Source organism: Mus caroli, chromosome 12 (assembly GCF_900094665.2).
Source record: "Mus caroli chromosome 12, CAROLI_EIJ_v1.1, whole genome shotgun sequence".
Lineage (NCBI taxonomy): Eukaryota > Metazoa > Chordata > Mammalia > Rodentia > Muridae > Mus > Mus caroli.
In genome coordinates this window covers 105,411,973-105,431,701 of record NC_034581.1, presented here as the reverse complement: position 1 = coordinate 105,431,701, position 19,729 = coordinate 105,411,973, and the positions used below count along the sequence as shown (strand labels likewise).

Sequence of the window (19,729 nt, the reverse complement as noted above, 5' to 3'; positions counted from 1 at the left end):
GTGTGTGTGTGTTTCTCTCTATGGAGTCCTGACAAATGCACTACGCAATCTAAGGCAGAATTCCATGCATTTCGTTAGCTAAGAATCCTCATCGTATTTCCTTTCTTTCTTTTAATCACAGGTCCTTTCATGTTCCTGATTTAGCAGAATATCCTCTCTCCTGTGTCTGCTTCAGTGAAACGTTCCTTCACCAGTCTGCCTTAGTCTTTCATCTGTGCCCATTTCAGGAAAACACTCCTTCACGTGTTTGCCCCAGCAAAACACCATCTGACACAATGACTTTCCAAAGACCGCTTAAGTTTCCCCTTCACCTAGCTGAAACCACTAGCCTAGTGAGGTTGAACAACTCGTAGATTCTTGGACTTCCCATTCATGGCTGCCCAATATTAGGTTAGTTGGACTACAGACTAAGTCATTATGATAAATTCCCTTAATATAGAGAGACATTGCATAAGTTCTGTGATTCTAGAGAACCCTGATTAATGAAGGTAAAGAATAACAGGAAGTCTCCATGTGTGCATATGTGTGTGTGTGTATTGTGTGTATGTATGCCTGCTTAAGTCTGCTTAAAGGAGCCAGGTGAGAGAGACTCCAGCCTAAAGTCCCTTAGCCCCTGCTGGCACAGAGGAGCCAAGAGGGTTGAAGGCTGTGTACACATTTGCTCTGAGGTAGGGGAGGGGAGGGTGATTTGAAGGTGCTAGCCATCTGCTGGACAGAGGTAGGAGGAAGGGCCTGGATGGAGGCTGCAGGAACCCTTGGCCCTAACTGAGCCTCTAAGGGCATTGTGGAAAAGAAGCTGGCCACGCCTGTGAATGGAGTTTGGAACTATTTCATCAGGGGGATCCTTGCCTCCAGTAAGGTGGGGTGAGAGTCCCAAGGCCCAGGCGTGGCAGCTTTCATCCGTGCATTTGGAATGGACTTGGCACTCCCGTACCCCTGATGAAGTCAGGGGCTCCCTCAGGCTCTAGGGTCAGCTAAGGGAAGGCTAGAATGCGCTCCCAGTTCCGCCTGAGTGAAAAACAGCCGCAAAGTGTACCTTTCTTTGGACAACCTACTCTGTGTGTGTGTGTGTGTGTGTGTGTGTGTGTGTGTTGAGATAGGGTTTCTCTGTAGTCCTGGCTGTCTTGGAACTCACTTTCTAGACCAGGTTCAGAGATCAGTTCAGAGATCCACCTGCCTCCACCTCCTGAGTTCAGAGATTAAAGGCATGTGCCAACTCATACTGGACTTAAATAACTATCTACCTCATAGCAGGCATCATAATTCTGCCCCTCCCCCCTTTTCTCCTGTGTTAGTGGTGAAGTCAAAGTGAAAGAAGGCGTTTAGCCCAGAAGACGACACAATAGGCACTATAAACAGCTCTTATCCACGCATGCATCCATGCCTCTCTTATGAGATTGGAGCGGAGGCTAGCCATGCCAGGGCGTTGGCAGGGCAGAGCAAGGTGCAATCGTTTAAGGGCTCAGTCCTATTCTAGGCCTTCCCACACGCAGATGGGGTAACAGCTGGATGTTTCTCCAAGGTCAGTGAGGGTCAGAGCAAGGGAGGCCCAGAGCAGGACTCTTGCTGTAGCCGCAAGCCAGGGAACCTATTCTTGTGTGCAGACCTAGGACGGCACAGACCCAGCTCCAGGAGCCTGTCGGGACTCGCCCCGCCTCCATCACGTCCCGCCCTCCAAGCTCCGCCCCGTGCCCAGCATCTCTCACCCCCACCCCCACCCCCCATCCCGGGGCCCTCAAGTTTCTCCGAAGTTTTCCGCGGGTCCCTCTGAGAGTCCCGCCCCCTGGCCCGTGACGCAACAATGGTGCAGCGCGACGACCAATGGATAGCGGCGGGGGCCGGCGGCGTTAGCCAATGGCGGCGGCGGCCCGTCCCGCGGTCCTGCCCGGCCCCGGCCGCACTGCGCCGCCCGCCGCCCGCCCCTCGGCGGCACCGGCACCGGCATCGGGAGACGGTGTCGCGGCGGCTCAGAGTGCGGCGGGCTCGTGCGGCGGGCGCTGCCTCCGCTCCCGGCGTCGTGGGATCTCTGTCTGCTCGCCCGTGCATGGACGGCGCGCGCTCCGGCTCGCCGCAGGGACAGGGTCGCGCGGCTTGGTGAGTCGCCTGCCCCGAGCGCCCCGGTGCGCAGGTGCAGCCCCTGATCCTGGCCACCGGCCCGCAGACACTCGGGCGCGCCCCGGGAGGGGTCAGGGAGGATCTGGCCGGCGGCCCAAGCTCCAGTCACAGAGCCGCGGCCGTGACTCTGCCCAGTGACGTGGGGCGGCCGAACTTTACGTAACCCGCCCGGCACCCCACGCGTGCCCACACAGTGCACCTGGGGCGCAGGGGGCCCAGGTTCGGGGAGGAGCTGCAGTCATGCCAATCCCCCCAGAGGGACGTCTGCTGCAGCCCACTCTATAGTGCTCACCTCTGTAACCCAGATAATGGTCATGACACTGTGGACGAGGCCCTCTGGCTGTCCCAGGTCCCTTTAACCTAGAGCTTACCCTTGCTGGAGGCAGTAGGGCTCTTGGGCAGGGAGGCCAAGGGTGAATGGCCAGGGCTCAGGTTTGAGGCTTGGGACCCAAGGTGGAGGTAGGGTTTTTAAACTGGGGTCTGCAGTGTATGGAACGGGCTTCAAACAGAACGCAGGAGACCTAGGCTCTTGTCCTGGCTCAGCCTGACTTGGTGACTGACCTTGGACTAGCTTGTCCCCCGTTGAAAAGTGAGATGGCAGTATCGGCCTCCTGTGGATGGACCTGGAGTGGACTGCAGGCGGTGTACGCTCCAATCCTCCACTGACTTCACCTTTTCCCTCCTCCCAGGAGCTCATTCCTAGTGGGCAGCAAAATTGTGGATAAAAGAGCCAGAGGCACTTCCCAACTCTGGCTGCGGGCGGGCGCACTGCCAGCCCTGGGCCACCACTTTCTTGATGAGGTTTGGTGTGTTAGAGTGAATACCTGCATCTACAGAACCCAGGGCTGCCTGCAGGAACCAGGTAGGTCTAAGTGAATAATCTCCCCGACCCTCCTGGAAAGAAGTTTGAGTACTCTCTTGGGGTCAGGGTAGAAGTAGAGTTGGGACTGGATTTGGGGGTGTGAGGATGATTTGGGCTCAACTTGTGCTGTGAGCCTGAGTCTTCTGCGATGTCCCATGGGTTCCTCTTTATTTGCAGTTGGAAGGACCTGGCTCAGGTGTGAAAGGAGCTCTTTTTGAAGGTTCCAGGGCTGCAGAGGGTTGGCACACGGAAGGCTCCAGCAGATCCAGCCTTCTCTAGCACAGGCAAGAGAGGAAGTGCAGGTGCAGAAATTCAAGAATGGTTCTGGGCCCAGGAGAGAATAGAGCTGGGGGCAGTGACTGGCAGAGCCGATTCACTTGACCCTACTTCGTCTCACAGGTTGGTCTGGGTGGTGTGACCCATGCTTTGAGACTCCCAGAGGCCAGCATGCCGTGGGACACCAGGCCTGGACGCAGCGCCAACGGAGGGCCCGAGGGTCCCGGCGCAGCTCGCTTGCGGGTGCAGAAGCAGTGCCGGAAGTCATCCTTTGCCTTCTACCTGGCAGTGCGAGATCAGCTGCCAGTGTGGCTACTCGAGGACATACGTGCCAGCGAAGCCTTCCACTGTGACGAGCGGGGGCGTGCTGCGGCCTATTCGCCATCAGAGGCTCTGCTCTACGCGCTCGTGCACGACCACCAAGCCTATGCTCACTACCTGCTAGCTACCTTCCCACGGTGTGCACTCGCCCCACCTAGCGCAGGCTTCCGCTGCTGCACCGCGCCCGGGCCGCACGTGGCGCTGGCGGTGCGCTACAACCGCGTGGGCATCCTGCGGCGCATCCTGCGAACCGTGCAGGACTTCCCAGTGGAAGAGCGAGTGCGCCTCCTGGACCGGCGTGGCTGCAGCCGCGTGGAGGGCGGTGGCACGTCGCTGCACGTGGCCTGTGAGCTCGCACGCCCTGAGTGCCTCTTTCTGCTGCTTGGCCACGGAGCTTCTCCAGGCCTTCGAGACGGCAGTGGCTTTACACCATTGGAGCTGCTGCTGCGCCAGCTGAACCAGGACGCCAGCTCAGTCCCCACTGATGCTGAGGCTGCTTCTGCCACGGTCAATGCTGCCACCGCCAACACCACTTCGTCTGGGGAGGTGTGTCAGCGTCGCCTGCTGCTGCTTGACCTGCTAGCACTGTACACCCCGGGGGGCGTCGTAGGTCCAGCTCGATGTGAACTGCTAGGAGACCAGCTACGCTGGCAGCGGTTGTTGGGTGAGGACAAGTTCCAGTGGCTGGCAGGGCTGGCGCCACCCTCCCTCTTTGTTCGTGCCATGCAGGTGTTGGTCACCACTATCTCACCTGGCCGCTTCCCGGAGGCCTTAGATGAGCTGCCTCTGCCATCGTTTTTGCAGCCCTTGGACCTCACGGGCAAGGGCTAGACTCAGGGGACCCTGACACAGTATATGGGGACAGAAGTATTTTTTTGAGAACATTGTACTTGGCACTTTACATATATGGATCGCTGACTGTACAGAGGGATCTGCCTGGTCTGTCACATGTATTTGGGGTAGGGCTTCCAAGTTGCTCAAGTGTGCGAACTCGCTGCTCAGCCAAGGATAAGGGTGAGGACCTAGAGTCCCAGGGGAGGTGACAGCTGAGCCAAGCAGGAGAGGAACAGGAACAGAGGGTGGGGACTCTAATGACCAAGCAAGAGGACAGAATGTGCTGAGGCCAAGGGGACAAGCTTGTGTGGTTTTGAGTGGCCCCCTCCTGTGCTGTCAGCCTCATAAATGGCCCATGGGTTGGACTGATGTGTGTCCAGCAGAGCTGAGCAGGCAGCTCTAGCATGTGTTGAATGGGAATCAGGCTGTGTGTCTGTGTTCTCATCTCACACTGAATCATTGCTTCTCCACCCCAGCCTGGAGTTGGCCCTTTTGCCCTCAGTCAGGACTCGGCAGGTGCTAGCCCTGGGTTTCCCCACCTGCTTCCCCACAGGCTTTGGGTCCCCTGCATCATGTCTCATGAGAACCAGGCATGCCTTCCAAGGATAAAGGGACCCTGGCTGCAAAGCTGGGTTCACACCCAGGGAACTTTGAGACTGGGGGAGGGCCCGTCCCTATCCTGGGATTTTGCTGGGCTGTGAAATTCAACCTTTGTGGCATAGACTTGAAGGCCATGATGTGCTGCCAGGAGCAGAGGCTAGCAGTCTGCTAAAGTGGCCAGCCTGGTTGGGGGCACCTGTTGCTCTGCTCCTGAGTGCAGCATGCCTGGGGGTGGGAATGTCCAGGGTGCTGGGCCACAGGAGGGGAAGCCCAGAGAACAGGAACAGACTTTGCCACCTGTCCTGGACCCGTGTTATTGTCAAGGGATTTTAGGCCATTTCCCAGGCCTGAAAAAGAAAGGGTACTTGCTGGTACGGATCCTTCGTCTTGACTGGAGGCTCTGCTTCCCTTCTGCTGAGTAATTTCTCTGAGTCCTGGCAGTTGTGGGTGATGGGTGTTAGTGTCTTCCTCTGCCTCAAGTTTGGCCCATTCATGATCAGTCCCCCTGGACTTCTGGGAGGTCCCAAGTCCAGATGCCCATTGGTGGTGGCATTCCTTATTCACAGGACATGACAATGGCTTGCTATAGCTCCTGGGGAGCCTCAAAAGCTGGGTTCCTGTTGGGAATCTCCCCTTCACATCTCCCTAGATCAGTGCCCTTTAGGGTCTGCTGGTGCAGAGCTGGTGCTTCTCTGGCTGCTGCTCTCCCAACAACTTCCCCAGTGCTGCTTGGTCTGGAGGAACAGTTTGCTATGTCGGCCTTGTGGTCATCAGGGAGACCTTGTGGGAGGAAATGGCACCATAGAGGAAGGACCCAGCCTGAGAAAGATACAGGGGAACATCAAGCCCAAGAGGGGCGGATTGACTCATGGTGACAATCACATAAGTGTTGTGATAGTTCACCATGGAAGAGGATTGCTTCACTGCTGAGTGGTCCCCAGGCCCCTGTGCAAAGGCAGAAGGCTCTCCAAGGGCACAAATTTGGGTGGGGCCTTAAGGGTAGAGAATAATCCTTGCCAAGTGGATTCTCAATCAATCCTTCAGAGGAAGGCCTGCTTTCTGCCATAGCTGTTTATTGTCATGGGATGCCTGGTACGGCCTGCGCTTCAGGAAGCAAGAAGGCCTGGAAAGGTGGTACAGGCTGATAAACAAGGCCTCACTTATCGTTGGGATGGCTGTTTCTGAGAGGAAGGTGGGTGGCCTCAGTGTGTGGCTTATCTGTCCTTTCGGCCCTCCAGCCCCAGGAAGGGCTGTGGTGCCACCTGTCATACCATCCTGGCCATAAGCTTGCAGAAGTGACTAGAGCTTGCCAAGTCCTGTGCCGCATTGGCATCCACTATCAGCTAGTGGTAGGTGACCTTGGTGTCTCCAAAACATACTAGCAAGCGGTGTTCTCTTGGTTAATTCTTCACTTGCCCCCATCAAATGTATGTGTCCCCAGGAGATCTGTCCTGTACTCCAGAATTCTGGACCCTGAGGCCTATTAGGGAAGACAGTGAACTGAGCCACTGAGGCTCATTACTGAGGGCCTCACCTGTCTTGGAAGGTCAGTCTGCACTGATGGTATAGCCTGCTGCTGCTCCTTCTCTTGTGTCTGTTCTCCACATGGACTCCATCTGCCTCAGCCTCTGCTTCATTTCTTCACTAGCCTCAGTGTGGACAGCAGCCCTGTACATTACCTCATATCCCATCCAAACAGGGTGGCTCCCTTGGAGGTGGGAACACAGATTCTCCAAGGCTGGTTTCCAGTAACTGTGGTACTTGGCTGTGATCCCAACACACAAAGGATCAAGAGATCACGGTCAGGAGCTGGAGAGATGCCTCAGGGCTTAAGAGCACTGGGCTGCTCTTCAAGACCTACGTTCAACTCCCAGCACCCTCAGCATAGCTTACGACAGTTTATAACTCCAATTTCAGGGGATCTGATGCCCTCTTCTGATCATGTTGGCCACCAGGCATGCACATGGTACACAGACTCGGAACACTCAGTAACATGAAACCTTAGTAAAAAAGTTAATGCTAGAGCTCAGAATATAGTCCACAGGTTTGACTGCCTAGCAGCTAAAAAGCCATGGGTTTGATCAAAGCACCAAATTAATAAACCTGGGTGTGGTGGTGTACATCTACAATCCCAGCACTCATGAGGTGGTGGCAATGGCTTCCTTGGCTATGTAGTCAGTTTTAAGTCGGCTTGGGCTATGTGAGACTATCTCAAACATTTTTATCAAGGTTAGCCTAGGCTACTCCTGTCCCTGTCTCAAAAGAGCAAACATACTGGTGTCCCCCCACACCCTCTTTGATGACTGGCTCTGACTATAAAAACCTGAGATGATAAAACACAAAGGCAGAAATCTGTAGCTTGATGAGTTATGACTAATGTCTATATGGGTGTGACTGTTGTCCCAGCCTCGGGAAAAGTGTAAATCGCTGCCGCTGCTATCTAGACATTTAGTTTTTTTCTCTTATGAAGCACAGGGCTGTCAAATGGCTCAGTGGGTAAAGGTGCTTGCCATGTAAGCGTGAGATCCCAAGTTCAATCCCTGGAACCCCTGTAAAGGGGCAGGAAAAGAAGTTGTTCTTACCTCCACACCTGTGCTATGGGATGTACACACACACACACACACACACACACACACACACACACAAGCAAAACAGGTTATGTGGAGAGGCCCAGATCTCCTGGGGAGGTTCTGGCTACCCTGCTCACGAGTGGGCTGCTGGCTCACTGCATGTTCATGTCATCTTGGTGTATTCTTACAGATTTTTCTTTCTCTTCTGGCAGTGCTGGGAGATGGAGCTACACTATTTAAGATCAGTATTTAAGATCACCATGGTAGGGGCTGGAGAAATGGTTCAGTGGTTAAGAGCACTAGCTCCTCTTCCAGAGGACCCAGGTTCAATTCCCAGCACCCACATGGCAGCTCACAACTGTTTAACTCCAGTTCTAAAGGACTTGGCACTGTCAGACACACACATGCAGGCAAAACACCACTGCACACAAAATAAGAAAGATCACCAATGTGTAAGCACTTCCAATTTTAACAAGTTTTTTTTTTTTAATGCTTTTGGTGTTGATTTTGTGATGTTTGACTCAAATACTGTTAATACTGCAAAATTAAGAGAATTGAGTTTCTACATATAAATTTTATTTAGTTTTGAAATAAATAATACATTTACATGGCTCAACATTCAAAGGGTTAAAAAAGACACAGGCTTGGAAACATTCGCTGGCCAGCTGTCTGTCCCAAGTGAGACCTGGTCTCTCTGCCCCTCCTAAAGAGTGACGTACACACTGGCAGGCACCCCACCATGCAGCGCTGTCTGTAAACCGTACTGTACTGACAGGCCAGAAGGGTTTCACACCGCCCTAAGATCGCCTGTGGGACCCCACAGTATGCTCTGCTGACATCCATCCTGTGGCATTACAGGCACGTGTTCAAGCTCATAAAGACAGCGGCACCCTCCCTGTTTGGTTTCATTTGCTGCCATTCTGGGGATTGAGACGGGGACTGCATGCTAGGTCAGTCCTGGATCACTGCTAGACACACAGCTCAGTTAATGGCATTTTTAGTGTTGGGGTTTTGGACTGAGGGCCATCAGAGGCATTCACGGAGAGCTGTGCCTTTGGGGTTTCCCACTGGAGGATGTTTCTGTGAGTCACCGCTTCGCCTCCTTTGTCCATCTTTGTGTTGCGTTTTCCTACTGGTTTGGACAAGTTCAACATGGATGCAAATGTGGCAATCATGACTTTTTCTCAGTTTGTTTACTCTTAAATTGGGGGGGGGTGTTGTGGGTTTTTTTTTTGTTTGTTTGTTTTGTTTTGTTTTTTCAAGACAGGGTTTCTCTGTGTAGCCCTGGCTGTCCTGGAACTCACTCAGTAGACCAGGCTGGCCTTGAACTCAGAAATTTGCCTGCCTCTGCCTCCCAAGTGCTGGGACTAAAGGCGTGCGCCATCACGCCAGGCTATAAATTCAGGGTTGTTTTTTTTTTTTTTGGAGACAGGATCTTTGTGGTCCAGGCTGGTCTGGAACTTGTGATAATCCTGGCTCAGCTTCCAGAGTGCTGGGATTGCAGGTATACTTAGAGTCCACATAGGTGGGGATTTTAATCTGTCTTCCATCACTAAGCCACATCCCAGCCCCACACAGGATTTCTAACTTACAGGTTCTACATTTTGAATAAGTAAAAACTCCATATGGGTTTTCTGTGGCTGTCCCATTGTCTGAGTATAAAGCAAAGGCAGGCTTTCTGTGCTAAATGGAAGCAGTGGGTACAACCGCCGTTGGCTCCCTCCCCCTGCAATGCCTATGGAATGCTGAGATACTGACTAACAGGGGGCTGCCTGGGGTGAAGGCCCTGCCATGGTCTGGGCCATACCTGGCATGCTGGTCCTTGCTGGGGCTGGGTCCTGGTGCACGTTCACTGTGTAACTGTAAATGAGGTACCCAACCTGAGGCTCACAGACTAACCACATTCTCCTTTCCAGGCTCTAGAAAAGGGACTGAGAGACCTGAGCAGTAACGTGGGATGTCTGTGGGTACATGCCGTTGTGCTGTTAACAATTCCCCTGTCTCTCCAAGACCCCAATGGAGATTCTGAAAGAACTATACTCATAGACTTGTTTGTATGGAATCTGACATCTTTAGCAGGACATGGTGGTGTACACCGATAACCCCAGAACTTTAAGAGGTGGAGGCAGGAAGATCAGCAAAGGCTATCCTTGGCTAGCTACATGGTGAACTAGAGGCCAACCTGGGCTACAAAAGACTGACTCAAAACAACAAAAGACTAATGTCTTGAGACTGCCCTTCACTCTGTCTACTTTGGGGCATTCTCTCTAGGACTGCCAGAGGGTGTGTGTTGCTGTGGTGTGTGTTGTGTGTCTGCTCACTGTACCGTCTGTGCCAGCTGCTTCAAACCACCCAGGCAGTAGGGCTCTGCTGTAGTGTGGCTGGGCCACTGGGCTTCCTGCAGGCCTCCTAGCTCACTCAGCAGACAACAGTTGGAGAGAGTAAGATTTTGCATGATCACAGCACAACTAAAATTTAAAACCAAAATGACAATCACCCAAAGCACTGAGGCTAAAACTAGTCAAAGTGTCCACTGAACTTGGGTTTAATTGCACTGTCGTCCCGTGGGCTTAGGGGAGTGCTGCCATTGTGAGGAGCCAGGCAAGGCACACCATTCACAGAAGAGGATCAGCCCACTCGGGGCTGCCTCTGCCGTCACTGCTGGGACCTGGAAGCCTCTGCATCGTCACTGCTGGGGTCCTGACACAATGCTCAGTAGAAAACAGACATCAAGTTACTGCCTGGACCAGGCAGACTGAAAAAGCAGCCAGCCTGGAGCAGTGACAGGGACCTGGTGGGTGGGGTGGGTAGCCTGCCCTTGAAGCTCAGATGCTCTGTACTCCACCAGCTGCTGGGGAGTCAGTGCTATACCCGCTGCAGACACTGCCTACTCTTGGGTTGAGGACATGATACGGGATGGCCACCCCTGCAAAGCTATAGCCGAGACAAGGTGGGCTTAGGATAAACCTCATGAAGGAACAGAGACCTTCACTGTCTTCAGAAGATACATTTACCTTCTAAATTTGTGAGATTTGATTTGAAGTGAGGTATCTTATTCAGGTTTGTAACATAACAAACAGAAAGGCAATTACTAGATCCATCTTTTGAGGAAGAGCCTGGCTTTAGGATGCCTACCAGCATACTAGTCAAATGTCGTTCCAAAGATGTCTCTAGATTGGCTCAGCACCCCTGTGCTGGACTACATGGACCATGTGGGCACCAGTGCTCTGTCTGCACCCATTGGCTCTTGTGTTGGCTGAGGTGGGCAGGGGGTGGGCAGCTACCCTGAGTGTGGGCAACATGATGAGGCTAGGGTGTGTGCATGTAACCTGGCACAGCCCCACACCCCATCCTGCATGGGTACTTTCCCACCTGGAATGTCCTGTGTGGGATGTGCACTGTGGCCTGTATCTCTAGGAGAGAAGTGTAGGACCCCTGTGATAAAGACAACACCGTCACCAAATATATCCAGTAGCTGCAAGTTCTGATCTGCAGGACATTTGGTCTGGGGTTCTGGTATGGACATGTGCCCAACTCTTCCTGGCTCTGGTGGTGTCCCTCTTGGCTCACACCAGGCCCCGTAGCTGCACAGGGAACTAGTGCATGCAACTGACCAGCAGCCACTGTCCCCACTTGCAGGTGACCGTGGCACGATGTCAAAGGTGCTGCTCCTACAGCAACCGTTCCGAGAGCATGGCTAAGGCTGTGAGTTCTGTAATGAGACCAAAACAAATACAGATGAAAGCAAGTGTGGGGTGTCTGGCCTGGTGGACGAGGCATGTCCGTCCATATGTGAGCCACCGGGAGATGGCGGCCTCCATCACAGAACTTTCTCCTCCACTGGCCGCCTAGGCTCCTTCAGATGACTTCCCACTCCTCCTCCAGATCCTCAGGGTGGGAGCTGGCCGCCTGGCTGTTCTGGGGGTTGTGTGAATGGCTGAACGTCTTTGTCAGTCGCTGAAGGAGACAGCCAGAGGAGCCCACTGCCCACAGCTCATCTGATGAGGTCACTGCAAAGAAGACAGCCAGTCACTCTCATAGTGTGAGACAAGGGGCATGGGTGGTGATCAGCCCTGGGTCCCGTCTGGACTTGATAACATTATGGCTCAGAGATGAGGAGGAGCTGGCCGTTCATCTCTCCAATCTGTGCTGTGTTCACTAAAATTTTTTTTTTTTTTTGAGACAAGTCTTACACTATAGCCCAGATTGGCTTGGAACTCACTATGAAACCCAAATTAGCCTAGAAGTCACAGTCTACCTCCTTGGTCTTTCAAGTGCTGGGATTACAAGTGTGTACAGCTGTGCAGGCAGGTTGCTCCAAGCTGTGGAACAAAGCTCCTGCTCCTGCAGAACCCAGGTCTTGATCCCTCCCGTCCACAGGCAGGCCTTGTCCTTGGCTCCAGCTGCAGGCATGTGGAGCTGGGTCGGAGCAGACTCTTACACACACACACACACACACACACACACACACACACACACACACACACACACACACACACTGCTGCCCCACCACACACCTTCCCCCAGGAGACACCAAGTCTACCATGCCCAGCATCTACCTGTGAAACAGGACACACTTCCTGGAATTTTCTTCCAGTAGTCCCCAGCAGGATTCTTGTCTGTGATGCCATAGCGGCGGGCAAGGTCACCATTTGGACAGCGGGCCCACACGGTCCTGGTGCTCAGTGCCAACTGGCAGGCCTGCAATCCTGTGGGCAAAGTCGGTGTCAGCTCACCTCTGGAACATACATACAGAGCACCATTCCCAGTGCTGCTCTCTCCAGACAGTTGGCCACCAGGGCTTCTTATGGTGACACTCTATAGTGCTGGGCACCAAGGCAGAGAGTGCTTTGGAGGCTGGCGGAGCCACATATGAGTTGGAGCACTGAGAAAGCTGTATTCCCAGGTCAGCAGGCTGACCTGGGTTATCCCAGCAAGGAATGCCCTTCAGGTCTTTACCTGGCTCCAGCTTCCGAATATCTCAGAACGTCTATACGGCCACTGGGTGTGTGACAGCCTGTTTTACAGACAGTGGGGCTGTGAGACCTCAATTTAAATTGATTTCAGTTCTTGTCTTATGTGGCTGTGTGGGGACAATAGGATAGCTGTTGGATTGCTCCTACCTGGCACATGCTCCCAGTCTGTCCCCACGGGCATCTCCTCAGTGATTCCAGTTCGCACATGCACATTCCATCTGCTATCCAGGGCCCACAACATCTGGTCATTGGGGCTAGAATGGACGCTGACCAAAGTGACCCCAGCAAGCTGGAAACAGGAAGGAGCAGGCCTCAGAGAAATCCTCAGAGAAGGACAATAGGTTTAGGGAGCTGGAGGCACAACAAGGTCAACCTCACATGAAGCTGTGTGGAGCAGCAGACATGAGGAGGAGGGGCAACGCTGGGACAGGCTCCTTGGTGGTTCTGTACCTGGCATGCTGTCTCACAGGAAAGAAAGACATTTACCAGGCCATCATCACAATGTCACACAACAAGACTGTGGGGTATCCCAGCAGACAACCAGACAATTTCAGCTGGCGACGTAGAAAGGCAGAAGAGGTCTGGATGAGGGAGTGAACCACTGTGAGAAGAGAGAGGCTGCAGGCCACAGGGCAGCAACAGCCCCACAGCCTGTTTGCATGCAGCCTGCCCCTGGCCACCTCACAGTGACTCAGCACAAGGGCAGCCTCCAGCATGGCAGCTCACCTGGACCCTGACCTTGTCATCTACCTGAAGGCTTCCTCTTAGCTCTAGCAGTCCACGTGCCTGTGCCTTTATGTCAGGTGACATTTCCTGCAGTATGGACCATGGCAGATGGAGGCAGAGAAAGTCACCAGGAGCTGGCTCCTGGCTGGGCACCAGGATGCCTGCTCCTCTGTACAGTCAACAGCTATGGAGTGTTGTCATTGTTTTATAGACGAGAACAAATCTCTCCAAAGTTGCTTGCTGTCCTAGAGCAGGCCACTCCATAGAGTAACAAAGTCCTCATGGTTTTTTAGGGCAGAGTGATCTAGAGTCCTTGGTTGGAGGAGGTGTGTCACTGTGGGGGTGGGCTTTGAGAGACCCTCTTCAGACCCCAGCACAAACTGCACTTGTAGTTGTAGGGTAGATACTGCAGAGAAAATGCTCAGGAAAAGGTTTCCTTAACAACTCTGACACCCTGTCTTTCCTGAGCAGGTAGGTAACAACAACTGGGACTGCTATCTGTCCACTAGATAGTGAGTTTGAGGCCAGCCTGGTCTACAGAGCTTCTTCTAGGACAGCCAATGCTACACAAAGGAACCCTGTCTCAAAAACAAAAAAAAAACAAAAAACAAAAAAACAAAACTCAACACCACCTCCCACCCAAACAACAAACAAATAAGAAACAAAGAGAGCCGGGCGTGGTGGCACACGCCTTTAATCCCAGCACTCAGGAGGCAGAGGCAGGTGGATTTCTGAGTTCGAGGCCAGCCTGGTCTACAGAGTGAGCTCCAGGACAGCCAGGGCTATACAGAGAATCCCTGTCTTGAAAAACAAAACAAAACAAAAGAAACAAAGAGAAACACTAAAGCTAAACCTGAAGGTTGTAAGGATGAGGCAGGAGATCACAAACCCTGGCAATTTACCAAGATTCTGTCTCAGAATGACAAAAACATGAAATTAGTGATGGTGAACACCTTTAATCCCAGTTTTTCTAGGCAGAGAGGTATGTGGATCTCTAGGTTCTGGGCTAGCCTTATCTAGAGTGAGTTCCAGGACAGCCAGGGCTACACTGAGAGACCCCGTTTAAACAACAACAACAACAAAAACATAAGATGAGACCTGGAGCTCTAGTTGAGTGGTCAGCACCTACCTGCTACCACTGAGCTCCTAGCACTATCAAACCATTGCCCAGCACTACCAAACCAACAGAGGTAAGGATGGAGGCAGAGGGGGATGAGTCCAAAGCCTCCTCCACCTCAGAAGCTGTGCTGTAGACATCATCCTGAACAGAAGGATTGTTATGGAGAAACTGAGGCCTAAAGGGGGTTTCAGTATACCAAGCACCTCCCTTAAACCATCAGGAACCTCCCGAATCTGAGGGAACTCCCTTAAGTTGCCCTAAAGGTCAGCTCCCTGAGGCAAGGGCATCTAGTCAACTGAACAGTCTGTATCAGCTCAGAGACCCCGAGAATTCTGCTCACTGCCATATACAACTTGCTTTCTTGACATTTTTCTCCTCACCGTGAGATCTTGGCAGTTTGATCCCTAGCAGACCTTTCTGTATTCCTGTGAGTTGGTATAGGAAGGAGGAAAGACTATTAAAAGGTTAGAGAGCAAACAAACAGGCAAGCTGGGGAACAAAAACCACACAGGGACCAGGAAGAGAGAAGATACTTCAAAAAGACCCTTAGGGTGCAACGAAGATGGCTCATGGGTAAGAATGCTTGTGTGTAAGCATGAGGACCTGAGTCTGAGCCCAGGACCCATGTAAGAAGCACAGCTGTGCACTCATAAACACAGTGTTAAGGGGGTGGAGACAGGAGATTGCTGGGCTTGTTGGCTGCTAGCCTAGCTGAAAAACGATGAGCTCTGGGTATAGTGAGAGACCCTGGAACTACTGTCTTTTGGTGTGTGTGTGTGTGTGTGTATGTGTGCACAAGGCTGCACACATTGCACACACACACAACATACAATGAGGTGCCTGTATACACACACACACACACACACACACACACACACACAATTATAATACAATAAAAGACTTTGAAAAAAATCAATGAAACAAAAAGTTGTTTCTTTGAAAAGTTAATTAAGTACAATCCATAGACACAGCTAACTAGAAGAAAAACAGAAGACAAATTAATAAAATTAGAGATTAAAAAAGGGATGTTGTGGGGCTGGAGAGATGGCTCAGTGGTTAAGAGCACTGACTGCTCTTCTGAAGGTCCTGAGTTCAAATCCGAGCAACCACATGGTGGCTCACAACCATCCATAATGAGATCTGATGCTTCTTCTGTGGTGTCTGAAGTCAGCTACAGTGTATTTACATATAATAAATAAATAAATAAAAAAATAAATCTTTAAAAAAAAAAAAAGGAATGTTGCAAAAAAAAAAATACCTATGAAATCTAGGGGGTCATTAGGGAATGTTTCCAGAAATCTGTATTCAAAAACTCTACAGGAATTCTTAGATATAAGGATGAATTCTTAGACATATATGACCTATAAACCTACCTCAAGAACACAAAGAAAGCAAATGCTTTGATAAGAAATGAGATAGAAACAGCAATTGCCTCCCTTGACAGAAAAGCCCAGACCAGAGGCCTTCATGGTTTCTTTCAAAAGACCTTAAAAGCAGAACAAACAGCAAGCTCTTGAGGCCAGTCCACCAGGCAGAGGATCTGAAGGCTATCAAACACTCTATGGAGCTAGCCAGCATGAGCCTCCTACCAAAACCAGACAAGGACAAAATAAAAAGGGAAACTACAGACCGATTTCCCTGATGAACACAGATATGAAAATTCCCAGTAAAATACTTGCAAAGTGAATTCAAGAACATAGAAAGACATATATCTCAATCAAGTGTGTTTTCATCTAAAGATGCAGGAGTGGGTCATCATATGCAAACCAGTACACTATGAAAGAAAATAAAACTTGAGACCTGTGATTCATGTAATTTATACCCAAAGAGTTGTTTGTGAGCTTTGAAACCTGGGGTTGAGAACATAGCAGAACAGGCCAGGACATGCCCGGGCAGGCCTGTCATTAAGACATTCTGGGCGCTGCTTGGCCATAAAGATAAAGAGAATGACATGCTGGACTGGCCCGGCGCCTCCCTATCTCCTGCCCTTCTGACCTAAGTTAAATGTGATCTGCATGTACAGTCTGCTGGTGTTTAAATGAACCAATCATGTGAAACCGTGCCAATTCCTTCCCCAGCCCCAGCCCCTTTTCTATAAAAACCCCTAGCTTCCAAGCCTCATGGTTGAATCCACTGTCTCTCCATCTTTACATCAAGATGGTCGTCTGTTCATGATTCTTGGGTGCACGCTGGAGTTGAGTGGGGGTTTCCCCACTAGGTTCTTTCAACTACAGTACATAGATAAGACAGAAATCACATCTCAAAGATGTAGACAAGGCCTCTAACAAAGCTCAACATTACTTCATAATAAAAGCTCCAAAGAAACTAGAAATAGAAGGAATACACCTCAACATAATAAATGCTGTATTCAACAAACATATAGCCAACATTACATAAATAGAGAAAAATTGAAAGCACTTCCTCTGGAATTATGAATGAGACAGGATGTGGACTCTTCAATCTTGTTCAATATAGTTCTTGAACTCTTAGCTAGACTGCAATAAGCAAGATAAACAGATATGGTGACTATGGATAGGAAAGGAAGAAGTTGAGTTACCCCAATTTGCAAATGGCAAAGCTCAACCAAAAACCTGAACCCTAATGTATACTATAAGCAAAGCGGTAGGATAAAAAATTGATATTAAAAAACAAGGAGCTTGTTTTATGGAACTGGAAAGATGACACAGCCATTAAGGGCACTGGAGGCTAGAAGACTTAAGCCCAGGTTCCAGCACGATACGGGAGCTCACACTGAATGTAACTCAGCTCCAAGGGATCTGATGCTGACTGGCCTCTGCAGGCATCGGAATGAATGTGGTGAATATACATTCATGCAGGCATACACATACAAAAATCTTTAAAAATTTAGGAGCTTTTCTATAAGCTAATAACAAATTCGCTTAGAAAGAAATCACAGAAGCTGGGCATGGTGACACATATCCGTAATCCCAGCATTACGGGTGGGAGTAAGAGGATCATTACTTCAAGGTCACCCTTGCCTACATAGTTTTGAGACCACCCTTGCTACATGAAACCTTGTCTCCATGTCTCCCCCACTCAACTTGGCTTGTCAGTTATGAGCTCTTGCTACTTTTACCCATGTGGTGGCTCATACCGGCTATAACATACCTAGTTCCAGGGATCCAATGCCCTCTTCTGAATTCCAGTGGCACTGCATGACTGTAATGCATATACATACATGCAGGCAAACACTTTTATCAATAAGCAACAACAACAACAAACCTCTAACAAATATCAGGAGGAATGGGTAGATGGTTCAGTTAGTCAAGCACTTCCATACAGTGTGAAGACCTGAGTTCAGATCCCCAGCACCAGGTGAAAGCTGGGCATGGTAGCATCTGTAACCATGGAGACAAGCAGCAGCATCTGTAACCATGGAGACAAGCAAGTCAATCCTGAGGCTTCACTCATCAGCCAGTCTCGCTTATGTGCTGGCACCAGGTCAGTGAGAAATACTGCCTCAAACAAACCAACAAACCAACCAACAATAACAACGAGAAAGCAGAGGAGCATGATGCTGACCTCTGGGTTCCACATGTGCGTGCACAGGCATGCGTGCACAGAATGCACCCACGTGTATACACACATATATGCATATGCCATACACACAAAGTGGAGTAAAAAATTATTCATAACAGCATCAACAAACCAACAAGTGGGAACTGGAGAGATGTCTCAGAGGTTGAGAGCACTGACTGTCCTTTCAGAGGTCCCAGGTTCAATTCTCAGCACCCACATGGCAGCTCACAACTGTCTATAACTGCAATATCTGACACCTTCACTCAGACATACATGCAGGCAAAACACCAATGCACATAAAATAAACAACTTACAAAAGACAAACAAGTAAAAAGCAACAGTAGAAGATATAAAAACTCTAACAAGCTGGAGAGATGGCTCAGTGGTTAAGAGCACTGACTGCTCTTCCAGAGGTCCTGAGTTCAATTCCCAGCAACCACTTGGTGGCTCACAACCATCTGTAATGGGATCTGGTGCCCTCTTCTGGTGTGTCTGAAGATAGCTACAGTGTATTCACACACATAAAACAAACAAACAAACCCCTCTAATGACTTAGACATGAAACTACCACTCTGAAGAAACAGTGGAAGGCCCTGAGAAGATGGGAAGACCTCCCATGCTCATGGACAGCACAGTACAGTGGAACTGTCCATAGGACCACAACACATTGATGGCAGTGGAAGTTAAATAACATTTTACATGTAGTTTGGCTACTTGCCAGCTGTCAGCCTTGGCGTTATCACATTTGCTCTGCCAGGCCAAGTCTTCAGTGTAGGCAGAGCACACAGTACTGGATGGCCAATAACGCCACCACACAGAGGAGCTGGCTGGGGAAGGTAGCTCGACAGCTGAGCAAAGGAGATGGATCAGGAAGCAGCAGAGCCCTGCTCAGTGTGGGGTCCCTCAAGGGTAGGCACCTGAGGGCTCCTGTAACTCAACCAGAGAGCCCACAGTGCTATAAAAGACCACACTGCCGCTTGCTCTAGCTGTAGAGGCACCCCAAATACGGACGTAAATCTCTGCAAACTCCAATTCTGAAACCTGCTAAATACAACTAAAAATACTTCCCCAAGTTCTCCTAAGCACTGGCAAGTCTGAAAACTGAGTCATTTGTTTTGAGTAGTACTTTGTGAAAACTTCACCCTAAAGCCACTATCAGAGGGAGGCTTCAACAGAGACCAGGAAACAAAAATAGAGGCTTCTGCTCCCTTCATGTGCCCATGGTACCCTCTGTGTTCCACCTCTGCTCAGCTCGGAGGATGTCCCAAATGAGATATAAAGCCCGAGCAGAGAGGTGCAGAGGACCCAAGGGCTCACAGGCCACTCACAGTCTGCTATGGGTCCACACACACTCCCTCACCCTCACACTCAGAAAATCCTCCTGACTGTTGGATCTTTTAATGGACTCCTCACCATTCCTCATTCCTGAACTTTTTCATTTGTAGAAAAGTCCCTGTTGGTGTCACCATTAACCTGTGAGTGACATCAGTGAACTGAGGATGTCCAAGAGCTCCCTCATGGCTCCTGGAGTCAGCGTCCCCACACAGGCCTAGGGCCCTAGAGACAGAGGAGGGAGCCAGATCAGGTACCACACAGCCATGTCTGCATTCAGCTCTGCCATTTAGGTGGCAGATCACCAGAGCTCGCTGAGGGGAAGGCAAAGCTTACCCAGGGTCAGAACTGCTGCTCTGTCCCCAAGACAGGGAAGAGCAGCACTGCCAAGCAGTGAGTTTTACAGGGTGTTGTAAGTTGAGCAGGAGTGTGGCAGGACAGCACTAAGGGAAAAAGA

At 50.8% G+C, this 19,729-nt stretch overlaps 2 protein-coding genes across 5 annotated transcripts in view; one reads left to right on the top strand and one right to left on the bottom strand.

Annotated features, from left to right (window-relative positions):
- The first annotated feature begins 1,880 nt into the window (after window positions 1-1,880).
- Window positions 1,881-4,497, top strand: Ankrd9 (ankyrin repeat domain 9). 4 transcript variants are annotated; one of them, XM_021179187.2, is made up of 4 exons: window positions 1,881-2,094; window positions 2,805-2,977; window positions 3,155-3,261; window positions 3,377-4,497. In XM_021179187.2, the coding sequence occupies exon 4, from the start codon at window positions 3,425-3,427 to the stop codon at window positions 4,403-4,405; it is 981 nt and encodes a 326-aa protein (XP_021034846.1). In that variant the 5' UTR covers window positions 1,881-2,094; window positions 2,805-2,977; window positions 3,155-3,261; window positions 3,377-3,424; the 3' UTR covers window positions 4,406-4,497. The 4 variants fall into 4 exon arrangements, with proteins under 4 accessions (XP_021034846.1, XP_021034847.1, XP_021034843.1 ...); XM_021179184.2 differs by having other exon boundaries at window positions 1,910-2,094; window positions 3,155-3,279; XM_021179188.2 differs by lacking the exon at window positions 3,155-3,261.
- A 5,610-nt stretch (window positions 4,498-10,107) lies between these two features.
- The window catches only part of Tecpr2 (tectonin beta-propeller repeat containing 2), an 84,983-nt gene continuing 75,361 nt past the window's right edge, over window positions 10,108-19,729 (bottom strand). The window contains exons 18-20 of the mRNA XM_021178973.2: window positions 12,702-12,843; window positions 12,138-12,287; window positions 10,108-11,588 (exon numbers count right to left, since the gene is read on the bottom strand). Of these exons, the coding sequence (XP_021034632.1) occupies window positions 11,437-11,588; window positions 12,138-12,287; window positions 12,702-12,843 (444 nt within the window). The 3' untranslated portion in view covers window positions 10,108-11,436. The remainder of the gene's footprint in view (window positions 11,589-12,137; window positions 12,288-12,701; window positions 12,844-19,729) is intronic.

What these genes read in the sequence shown, in the direction of transcription:
- Ankrd9 (XM_021179188.2), top strand. Translation starts at nt 3,425, where the DNA reads ATGCCGTGGGACACCAGGCCTGGACGCAGCGCCAACGGAGGGCCCGAG.